The following is a 12,500-nucleotide window of genomic DNA, read 5'->3' on the forward strand; positions in this document are numbered from 1 at the left end:
CCTTTCTCAATAGATGTAAGTTGAGAATAACATTTTTTAAACACAAATTCCAGTAAGGTGCCAGGTTGCCACTTCACTGATGAGATCAGTGCAAATATATCAAAATGTAGCCACCATCCAAGAATTTGCCAATAGAGGTTATATTTTCTAATGAATAGATCTATGGTTTGAATAGATTCTCTGGATGAGTTTCCTCTTTTTAATCCCTTTATCAGTTGTGTTCAATGCAAGGCTTAGAACAGTTTCAAATAATGAAATTCCTCTGCAATCCTCAGATCGGGAGGCTGTGCTGGATGTGGAGATACTTCGAATGCGTGCTGATGACTTCATTAATATCAAAGTCATTGGCAGAGGGGCATTTGGAGAAGTACAACTAGTTAGGCATAAATTTACAAAGCAGGTAAAATTTGGGTTTTATTCATCTTTACAAGGGAAAGCTGATAGTTTGATTACAGTAATGGAATATTAAGGTTGTGTATGTTCATTCATTTTCAGTTAGTAATTACTTACATAGTCAAGTAGACAGAAAATTTCATGTCCGTTTATTAACCTGTTATTTATTTTTTTACAGATCTATGCAATGAAATTACTGAGTAAGATTGAGATGATCAAAAGGTCTGATTCTGCCTTTTTCTGGGAAGAACGAGACATTATGGCTCATGCAAACTCAGAATGGATTGTTCAGCTGCATTTTGCCTTCCAAGATTCAAAATTTCTTTACATGGTCATGGACTATATGCCAGGTATGGTTGGTGGTGTGTCCACATGCACTAGTAACCTTAGGTCTTGTTTGAAATCAGGATTTGGGTTTTTGTTTGAGTCTGGCCTTTTTCTGATTGTCATTTTACATTATCAGGAGTTCCTAACTGATGGTAGAGATTATATTTAAATGGATATTTTACACAAAAAGTTCCCACTTTTGCAACAGTCCTGGCAGCAAGGGATTAAACCCTTGCTGCCAGGTGGCATGGGCATACATGCCATGGTGTACCAATCCCATATTCCAAGGCATGTGTGGTTATGCTATGTTTTTTGTTACAATTACATCAGCTATTAAATATTATGTCCTCAGTGTCTGATAATCTTTATAGTCATATCAACCATATTTCTCACTCAGATTTAACTTGTCAAACTTGTATCAATTAGTTAAGATGAATATCAGGAAAAGTAAATAACCTTTAAAAAAAGTAACTTATTTATTAATCAAAAAAAATATTACATAGGCAAAATGGAAAGCCAATCATGTAAATTGATATGCCAATAATACAACATCTGAGTTTATTGTAATCCAATCCAATAACTATACCACCTTGAATATCCATCTGTTAATTTTAATAAGTAGCTTGCCACTTTACTCTAAATGCTAACATGCAAACAACAATATAATTTTCAACTTAAACAATCTGTTATCAATCATGAAATTAAAACAGACCTCATTACCTAGAATAATTATATGCAATAAGTAAAAGAATTCCTTTTTCACATGCAATTACTCAAATCATAGAAATAATGGTTTCTGTTTAGTAAATAAATTACATTACAAAAAATAGTGAAATTATATTTAAGCAAGATGAGAGACTTAAACCAGGAAATTAAAATACTTAAAACAAGCAAGTAAAATACTGAGTGAATGTCCTTACACAGTTACTAAGTGAAAACTTAAGATTATCTCCAACAGTGATACCACTCATTGTTTATTTTATTCAATTATGGAGTCTATACATCAACTGCAGACTTTAGATAATAATAACTGAAAAATGCTGCCATTGTGCACGAGGGTCCCACACAGTAGAGTGATGGAATGACCCCCCAGAGGCTGGGCCCAGGCCGCTACAAATAGCACCTGGGATGAAGGGCTTGGTATTGGAAAAACACCTGTCAGCATTGGGTTAATGTTTGAGGTGTTAAGTTGGTTAGTTCCCAAGTAATGCAAAGCATAAGATTTAGATATGCAAACATATTCTAATAAACCCCACCTGTTCACAAGCATTTCTTCCTTCTTCCTTCCATGTCTCTGAAAGAAGCCTTTAAAAGATTTTTTCTTTCTTTTTTCTTTTGTGTTCAAAAGATAATACTATTTTTTATGGTGTTTCCCATCATAAACCTATCCACAAAGCCTCCTAACATTTTCAAATGAACATAACCACTAGAAAATAAGTGTGTTGTTTTTATGTATGATTATGTTCAGGATTTTGATTTTTTAAATAGTTAGTATTACCTTTACTTTTTAGGTGGTGACTTAGTGAACCTGATGTCCAACTATGATGTACCAGAGAAATGGGCGAAGTTCTATTGCGCAGAAGTGGTCCTGGCACTGGATGCAATCCATTCCATGGGATTTGTTCACAGGTTAGGGCTAGTTGACTTAAATCATAATATCCTTTTCTTCCTCCTCCTCCTCTTCATTTTTATTTTTAATTTCCTACTGTGGTTAAATAAATTGAAGTTTATTTTCTCCTTTGCTCTCATTCATATTTTTTCTTTCAGAGATGTAAAGCCAGATAACATGCTCTTGGATGGTAGTGGTCACCTCAAACTGGCAGACTTTGGTACTTGTATGAAGATGGATAAGGTGAATGTTTATCAGAGAAGCATCCTTTCTGTCACTTAAGCAGATTTTCATGTCATTTATGTTCCTGTTGGGCTTAGTCACTGCAACTTGCTATATGTATAGATGATTTGTCAGTTTTGTTGAGTGCATTTGCATAGCTTGTAGTTTCAAGCTTAAAGAAAAGGTACAAAAGCTGAATGCAGTAGAGGAAAAAATCCTGGACAATATTTTTTATTCTCTATATACCTACTCTTCAGAACATTATCGGAAAACCAGTAATTATAAATCACTTGTCTTCGTCTCCTTTCTTCCCCAGGACGGACTTGTAAGATCAGACACAGCTGTGGGAACGCCAGACTATATCTCTCCCGAAGTCCTCAAGTCACAGGGTGGTGAAGGGGTCTACGGGAGAGAGTGTGATTGGTGGTCTGTTGGTGTCTTCCTCTATGAAATGCTAGTGGGTGACACACCCTTCTATGCAGATTCATTGGTTGGCACCTACGGCAAAATCATGGATCATAAAAACTCACTTAAGTTTCCTGATGATATTGAAATTTCCATAGATGCCAAGACCTTGATCTGTGGTTTCTTGTCAGATAGGTAAGGAATTGTGATGCTAGTACTTGAACTGCTTCCCTGTTTAATATAATAAGGAATTCAGGGCTTTGCAGATGAAAAATAGAAGTATTATTCTCATTGATAGTTTTAACTCTTACAATTTACATATTTGTAATTGATTTTATTGATGTTCTCTTTCCAGATTAACAAGATTAGGTAGAAATGGTATTGAAGAAATAAAATGTCTTCGCTTCTTTGTCAATGATCAATGGACATTTGACACAATTAGAGAATGTGAGTAATTTTTTTCCCCATGTGGTCTGCCTTTGAACTTCCATTAATCAAAAGATAATACATAGAAAAAAATACAGGCAGGCTGATTTCCCTCTTTATAGTATATTACCGTATGTTCAAGATTCTCTTGCAGTAATATTCATTATGAGCTAAGTATTTGATGGAAATATGGTATGATGTACATGCTTTCATGATTGCCTGTGATGGAGAAATCTATTCCTTCTTCTGCAATAGGTGTACCTCCTGTTGTGCCTGACCTCGCGAGCGATGATGACACAAGTAATTTTGATGAAGTGGAGAATGAGGACACCCCTGAAGAAAGCTTTGGAACCCCTAAGGCCTTTGTCGGGAACCATCTTCCATTTGTGGGGTTCACTTACTCCAGGGATTACCAGTATGTATCCTCTTCTGTTTTTCTTCATCTTTTTGTTTGTTTGTATGTTAGACTGACATGTCACTTTAGGAGTAATATAAATATTTATTTTTAAATGTAATAAGAATGTCTTTGTTGTTGTTGTTATTGTTATTATTATTATTATTATTATTATTATATTATTATTATTATTATATTATTATTATTATTATTATTATATAACGTTTTTATGAATAAATATTAATGATATCTGCTAATATATAGTAATGTGATGATGAGATTATGTTGAAATATTTTGTCAGTTTTTCTTATCTCCTTTTGCTGATTAAAATTTAATAGGAAGTCTTGGACTATTTACTTGTCATTTCCAGAATTATATATATATATAACTAAGCTAGACTAAAGGGTAGCATGCTCATGGGCACATGCACACACACACACACACACACACACACACACACACACACCACACACACACACACACACACACACACACACACTCACTCACTCACTCACTCACTCACTCTCTCTCTCTCTCTCTCTCTCTCTCTCTCTCTCTCTCTCTCTCTCTTCTGCTCTCTCTCTCTCTCTCTCTCTCTCTCTCTCTCTCTCTCTCTCTCCTCTCTTCTTTTCCTCTCTTCTCCTCTCTCTTTCTCTCTCCTCTCTTCTCTCTCCTCTTTCTTTTTTTTCTCTCTCTCTCTCTCTTCTTCCTCCTCTCTCTCTCTTTTCTCTCTCTCTCTCTCTTCTTCTCTCCTCTCTCCTCCTCTCTCAGCTCTCTCTTCCTTCTCTCTCTCTCTCCTCTCTCTCTCTCTCCTCTCTCTCCTCTCTCTCTCTCTCTCCTCTCTCTCTCTCTCTCTCTCTCTTCTCTCTCTCTTCTCTCTCCTCTCTCCTCCTCTCTCTCTCTCTCTCCCCTTCTCTCCTCTCTCTCTCTCTTTCTCTCCTCCTCTCTCTCTCTCTCTTCTCTCTCCCTCCCTCCCTCCCCCCTCCCCCCTCCCCCCCCCCTTCCCTCCCCCCCCTCCCTCCCCCCCCCCCCCCTTCCCTCTCCCTCTCCTTCTCCCTTCCCCCGTTATACTTCTCTGCCTCTTGCTCTATCTTTTCCTCTCAGTATAGATATAGAGGTAGGAAAAAAAACATGTTTGAGATTATACAGAAAATTTTGCTGTTGCTGTGTCTTTCTAAATGAAAAAAAGACAATTATAAATGGAAATTCATCCTTACAGACTACTCACTTCTACAGACAAGACGGATGGCAAAAGAAATTTGGTAAGTAACATCTTATTCTTTAGTAGTTCAGTAATCAGTCTGGGAATCTCGCCAAGAAAATATATACATTTTGTATGATCGCAGTTGTTCATAGAAGAATGTGAAGACAGGTTGCAGTTAAGACAATTAAGAGAAAGTTAATAATATAGTTTGAATAACGAAGCTCTACAAATTATTTCTCTTTATTGTTTAGGTATATTTGTGTGTGTGTGTGTGTGTGTGCGAGTGCGCGCATGATGTGCGTTTGTGCGTGTGCGTGTGCGTGTGCATGTACACAGATTGATAGATACTTGCATACATATGAATAGATAGGTAGATTAGTTAAATGGGAGGGGGGTGGGGAGCATATGTTGAAATATATGAATGTTCAATTATTGTTGTTTCAAGACATTTTTTCATCGAAAAATATGTATTTCAGTAATGTTTATGTAGAAAAAGCTGATGGTAAAGGACCTTTGAATAAATATAACATCATTTATATTTTCTGAAAATGGGTTATTTTGTCAATTTAATCCAAAGGGAATGGGGTATTGTTATCATTTAGGCTTCCTTGTTTCCTTCAGATTTTGTTTTTAACCCAATGTCAAGTGGGTGGCAAGACTGTAATGCCATACCCACTGTAATAAAAGTTTTATCTATCGTCTTTACACATCGATGGCTGTACAAGTTCTTAGTCACCAAGGAGTCAGCTATTAGTCTTACCTATCTCATCTGTTTACCCTTTAGCTTCATTTAAAGCTTCTATTATTTTATTGTCTTTGGTGTTATTAATATTTTAATAGAGATTTAATAATCATAATATCAGTAAGAATAATAACAATGTCAATATTAATAGTATTGGAAAGAAAACCACATTTTCCTGCCAATTCAAGGAATGGGGAAATCAGGATCAGTCACTAGGGCCAGCTGATAGACTCCTTGCTGGCTGAGCACACGTGGAGCATCTGTATGTAAAAAAAAATCTGTAAAATCTAAAGGTGACAGTAAATAAACCTGCTGACAGTGAGTTAAAATGTTAGGAAATGCTTTAGTTGTCAGCCAAGCTTTTCACATGTCTGGATTTTATTTTAACTTTTATTATTTTTTTCTTTTTTCTTTTTTACTTATTAGTAATATTTTCTGAGATATATAAGGATTCTCAATTTAAATGTATGCTGCATATAAGTTTAAAAGGCTTGTGTATGCAGGTTATTTAAAGTGTTCATGATACATGAACACTGAATATTGTAAAGAAGAGTTTTTAATCGACGTACTGAGTCAACTTTCTCATACAACATACTATGTAGAAGTTATAATCTGCAATACTGCCAGAGACAAGATCCCAAACTTGAGTCAGACTAAGGTTAAATTTAAATATCCTGCCTTCTTAGCTTCAGCTAGTATTTCACATTACATAGCAAGTTGCCATATTTGAGATACTTCCTCTTCCCTATCTTTCAGGAATTATAGAATCAGATTCTTTCTTGAACTGCACAGATATCTCACACGACTTTGGCATTACACAGTTAGGTAGTTCAGGTTGAGTGGGAGCAAGCAGCTGATTCAAGTGTGTTGGTAAAGCTAGACTTTATTATACAGCTTGGATTTTCTCTGCTTGCATTACCTTCAGCTGCCAGTCTTCCATGTTGTTTCATTTCCATTACACCCCCATGGTACATGTGTGTGTTGTCTAAGCTAACGTTTTAAATTGTATTCTGATTCCATGATAATGTTTTGTAAACTTTTGTGACGATCATAGTCTATAGGCACAGGAGATTCCTGTTATTTGTCATCTGCATGGACCAGGAAAATGCAACAAATAATGATTTGATGCATAAAGATATGTAGTATCTCATAGGTATACATTACTGAAGAATGTAATGTGGATCAGACTGTAATGTCTGGTTGTTTGATCAAGCATATAGGCTATACATATAGTCAAATATTAAGGAGAGTTTATTCAGAAGAGAAATCCCAGTGTTGATTAATAATGATGATGTTACTATTGCCAAAACAAGTTCAGAAAGGGGGTGATCTGGACAGAGAACACTTGCCATGCCATGTTCCCCAGATTGCACATATAAGCCAAAACAAAAATACAGTTTCTAAATCAGATAAGGCTAGTGAAATCCTGGTTATGGTGAAAATTAGCATCAAATAACATTGTAATTTACAGTGAACAATATAGCAATAACAAAGTAATCCTTATGATTTCTAGAAATTAATCTATATGTTATATAAGACCAACAAATATATTTCATTCATACCTTATAGTTGATGTAGAAGGACACGAAGTCTAGAAAAATAAGGTTGAAGTGATACTGTTTTTAAAGCGTGTGGGAAGATTATTTGATATGCTATATCAAAAGGGAAATAGGCTGTCTTTCTTGCAGAAACTCCATAACATCTGCTAGGTAGTCGATAATTGCAATAACAGTAACAATAAGTAACATTTTTTCCTATTTTCATAAAAAAATTCTGATAATATTCAACATTCTGTAATACACCCAGCACTGCCAGGCACAGTGCATAGGAAGAGATCCTGAGCATGGAAATAGTGTCCTCCCATCAGCATATGCTTTTCCAGTCATAGCTCACGGATGGGACTTTCCACACACAATTACTTGTAGAAATTGCAGGACTTCAGCCATGGCATGATGGTCCATGTGATTCAAATTCAAGGGGGGTTAATGGTTTTGTAACTTTCAAATGTATAAGTTCAAAACTTTGAAAAGAGTTGATTATAAGGGATATTTCAATTTATCAGTTGATATAGTATTGATGATTTTTAGTTGATTACTTGTGAGAGAAGGCTCACAAAATGATATAGAATATTTGAAGGAATATTGATTATAGTTAAAACAGTTTTCACTGATTATGATAATTGAAAATCACGTTTATAATATCTTGGATTTGATTGTGCCGACCTTGACAGAAGTATTTAATAACTTCAATTTACAGTATATTGTTATTTATGTTATGGCTTCTATGCCAATTGTCACTTCTTTTCACAATATTAATTATCCACACCCAACAAAACTAGAGCAAAGAAATTAACTCAACTTACTTAGATAGTTACAGACACTTGTGTCCAAGGTTACTGTACTTGGGGAATCCTTGGAGCAGGTGAAACTGTCTTACGGAAATTACAAGGCCAGAGAAGTTTACAAGGTGCGAGAGGTACCAGAATGGTGTGCTTGCTTTTGATGCACTATTGTGTGATTTCTTGTTTCCTTGGTTATTTTGGAGAAAACTAACCAAAAGTACCTGATATTGATATAAATTTTTTACCTTGGCTTTTTTAACCTTTGCATTATGGATTTACAAATGGATAGGTATAGCTCATTGGATTACATCTGGTGTTTTGGTGTAAGCTGTGTATGGCCCAAGAGAAACAAAAGAAACAAAGCACAGGAATATAGTTACATGGTATTACGATGAAACACTGTGCCTTCCATTTCCAAACACAAAATAAGTGTTATGTATTCCCTGTAAGCACAGCAATTGTTGATTTAGAATTGGGTATCCACTATTATTACCATAGAATAGGCTTCAGGAATTAAGTGCCTTTGTTTAGCATATGAATAATTGGATAATTGATTTGCAACAGTAGCCAACTTTCACTGGATTGTCATTACTAGAATATGTCGAACTGCATATTGGTGTAAAGTCACATTTTTCTGTTTTATTTGGAGTAATGCATATTTATTATTTTAATGTCTTGTTTGATCATATTATATATGTTTATTTGTCTGTGTATTTTATTTATTATCAAAATACTTTACTGTTTGCCATTTTTCTTAGGTCATAGCTGGTGAAGTATAGATGTAGATGCCTCAGTCTCTCTCTCTCTCTCTCTCTCTCTCTCTCTCTCTCTCTCTCTCTCTCTCTCTCTCTCTCTCTCTCTCTCTCTCTCTCTCTCTCTCTCTCTCTCTCTCTCTCTCTCTCTCCTTATCTCCTTTTCACTTCTCTTCCCTCCTCTTCCTTTCCTCTCTTCTTTTCTCTTCCCTTCTCTTCTTTCCTCTCCCATTCTTTCCATCCCTTTCCTCTTTCCCTCTTTTCCACTCCTCTGCTGTCCTTTCCTATTTTCTTTTCTTAGCTTTTGTTTGACCTCCATCCTTAAATAGATTCTTCTAGTAACTCTATGGGGATGGATTTACTTTAAATAGCTTTGGCAGAGTCATTGCACTGGGATTAAGGATTAGGAGATGAAACCCTTCTTGACATATTATTATTAGATTGTAAAAAAATGCCAACATATTTTGTTTTATCATCATCATCATCATCATCATCATCATCATCATCATCATCATCATCATCACTCTTATTGTTATTATTGTTGTCATTATTATTATTATTATAATTATTATTATTGTTATTGTTATTATTCTCAGTATCATTATTATTATTATTACTATTACTCTTTTATTATTATCATTATCAGTATCATTGTCATTTCATTATCATCATTAATATTCTTACTATTGCATCATTATTGTAATTATTATTATTGTTATTATTAATATTTATTGTTATTGTTGTTATTATTATTATTATTATTATTATTATTGTTTATTGTGTATTGCTGTTACTCCTGTTGAATTTGATATCATAGAGAAATAAGTAAGCAAACTTTAGCTTTCAGTTTTATGGAAGCCAGGAAAATTATAGGAAAGAAAAAAGTAATATCTATAATATTAATTTATAGTATTCTTGATTTCTGTAAGCATATAGTAGTAAGCTGTAGAAGTCATAGTTGATATAATGATAATTATGGATATGTGGCTTTGCATTTTCTTGAATACACTTTGTGTTGTGCAGAAAAATCATATACACAAGTGTTAACAAGTTTATCATAAGTATTATTTTGGAACTTTTCAGTCATTTGATAATCACAGTGAAATAAATAAATGTGATTGTCACACAAAATGGATTGTCACTTCCCTGTAGAAATAAACTCCTCCAGCTAGCCAGCAATTAGTTCTAGAAATTAATATCAGTGACATAAAGCTGCCTACTTCCAGGAACTTTGTTGTCTCTTTCCATGAGAAATAAATCATTTAAATTGGCAGCTGAAGAGTTCTGATATATTTTTGCTGTAGACATTTCAGCTAAAATGCCAGCCAAGATTATCATCATATCACTATCCAGGCTTTCACGTCTTTGGTTACCAGCTGTGTCGGAAGTTTACTAAACCTTTGTAATTATGTACTAGTCTGGAGAAGCTTCAGGTAGCATTAACATTAATACTTAAGCAGAGTGTTATCTTTCCTACCTTGTAACCATTGTTGTAAAATCTTCTGATAATTAGCACTTTTTCCAACAGAACACATTGATTTGGAATTTATTGAAGGTATGCTAGCTAGCCCACAGTGTAGCCAGTTTGTTTACTGCACGCCATTTCTTTTTTTTCCCCCATCTATATTAGTTCCCACTTCTTGTAACCTCCTCCCCACCCACTTTACACACATGCACACACACTTTCCTTTTCTGTCTCTCTTTTCTTTTTTTTTTTTTCTCCCTCTAACTTCTCTCTCTCTCTCTCTCTCCTCTCTCTCTCTCTCTCTCTCTCTCTCTCTCTCTCTCTCTCTCTCTCTCTCTCTCTCGTTCTTTCTCTCTCTCTCTCTCTCGTTCTTTCTCTCTCTCTCTCTCTCGTTCTTTCTTCCCCTTCTCCCCCTCTTTCTTTTTCTCCTTCTCTTTTTTCTCTCTCTCTCTCTCTTTTTTCTCTCTCTCTCCCTTTTTTTTCTCTTCTCTTTTTTTTTTCTCTTTTCTCTTTGTTCTCCTTTTTCCCCTTCTCTTTTTTTCCCCTTTTGTTCTCCTTTCTTTTTTTTCTCTCTCTCTCTCTTGTTCTCTCTCTCCTCTCTCTCTCTCTCCTCTATCTCTCCTCTCTCTCTCTCTCTCTCTCTCTCCTCTCTCTCATCTCTCTCTCTCTCTCTCTCTCTCTCTCTCCCTCTCTCTCTTTTCTCTCTCTCTCTCTCTCTTTCTTCTCTGTCTCTCTCTCTTTCTTCTCTTTCTTCTCTCTCTCTCTTCTTCTCTCTCTCTCTCTGTCTTCTCTCTCTCTCTCTCTTTCTCTCTCTTCTTCTCTCTCTCTCTCTCTTCTCTCTCTCTCTCTCTTCTCTCTCTTCTCTCTCTCTTCTTCTCTCTCTCTCTCTCTCTCTCTTTCTTCTCTCTCTTCTTCTCTCTCTCTCTCTCTCTCTCTTTTCTTCTCTCTCTCCTTCTCTCTCTCTCTTCTTCTCTCTCTCTCTTCTCTCTCTCTCTCTCTCTCTTCTCTCTCTCTTCTTCTCTTCTCTTCTCTTCTCTTCTCTTCTCTTCTCTTCTCTTCTCTCTCTCTCATAAGCCTGATTTATAATCTTGTGTAAAATTTGTTACAATGAATTTTATTCACTTTGTCATTATGAAGTTGATTAACTAAGTGGCAACTGTAAACAATCACAGCCCACTTGATGCTGTGCCATTTTTTGTCAGGGTTTCCTATAAAACTTTTTTATTGAGGATGATTGTTTTTACCCCTTGTTTTTATTAGTCAATTATTGTATGTCAATAAAATGAAGGTCTAGGCTAAATTTGGAAAGATTTGCTAGACAACTAACAGTCAGAGACAAAAAAAACTCCTTACCCATACAGTGTGTAGAATAGAGAGCAGTCTCTTTTATTAAGGCATGGATAGGTGTCGTCTGATATGGGTGTTCACCCTTGCTTTGTCTTGTATAGATTCCACCTGGTATTGGGGCCCAAGTTTTGCAGTTTCTCTTCCATGGATAACAGACATAGAGATAACATACACTATAGTAGATTCTAAATTTCAAGAAAGTGGTTGCTTTTTACATCATATGTAAAGAATTGAGAGATTATTCATTCCTTTAATGCATAATTAGATAAACTTCAATGCACGTCATAGTCACCTTCACTTGTAGAAATATGGAATATGAAAGTATTAAGAAATGTAGCTGAAATTGCTTGAATGTAATATTGTCTAAGGATACATTTTCATTATTTGGTATGTTTATTGGTCATTTTGTAATTTGTTGGATCTTTATCATAGTTTTTTACACTGTCATTGGTAATGCAAGCTGGCTACACAAGTTTGGTCTCTGATATGTGCACTATTCCTATTAACTTTGGTATCTCACAAAATCTTGTAATACCATAGTTTGATCAGCCTTGTACTTCTGATGTTGGTAGATCTTCTATCTTGTAGTTCTTTTTATAGAAATCTTAACAGGTCTTTCCATAAAATCCTGGTTGGCCAATGGTGCTGCTTTTGAGATGATGGCTCCTGTAAGATCAATAACTATTTACTTTTTTTTATAAGTTGATCATCAATAATCTCTCCCAAGTTTAAGTGTAATTTAGTTGTTTAGGTATTGATGGGTTTTAAAAGCTGTTTGAAGTTTAGGAGCTCTGGTGTCTCAGCAGTACAATAACCAGCCTAGAGCACCTTGTTTATGATTGTTTCATCACCAGAAGTTAGGGTTTGTAGAA

At 35.2% G+C, this 12,500-nt stretch overlaps 1 protein-coding gene across 1 annotated transcript in view; it reads left to right on the forward strand.

The window, feature by feature from the left end:
* The window catches only part of LOC119573046 (rho-associated protein kinase 1-like), a gene marked incomplete in the record, with an annotated part of 42,826 nt that overhangs the window by 6,256 nt on the left and 24,070 nt on the right, over positions 1–12,500 (forward strand). Inside the window, 9 exon segments of the mRNA XM_037920035.1 lie at positions 1–15; positions 276–400; positions 572–743; positions 2,232–2,349; positions 2,488–2,572; positions 2,868–3,151; positions 3,312–3,403; positions 3,638–3,797; positions 4,997–5,039. Coding sequence (XP_037775963.1) covers positions 1–15; positions 276–400; positions 572–743; positions 2,232–2,349; positions 2,488–2,572; positions 2,868–3,151; positions 3,312–3,403; positions 3,638–3,797; positions 4,997–5,039 — 1,094 coding nt within the window.

This window comes from Penaeus monodon, chromosome 5 (assembly GCF_015228065.2).
Source record: "Penaeus monodon isolate SGIC_2016 chromosome 5, NSTDA_Pmon_1, whole genome shotgun sequence".
Lineage (NCBI taxonomy): Eukaryota > Metazoa > Arthropoda > Malacostraca > Decapoda > Penaeidae > Penaeus > Penaeus monodon.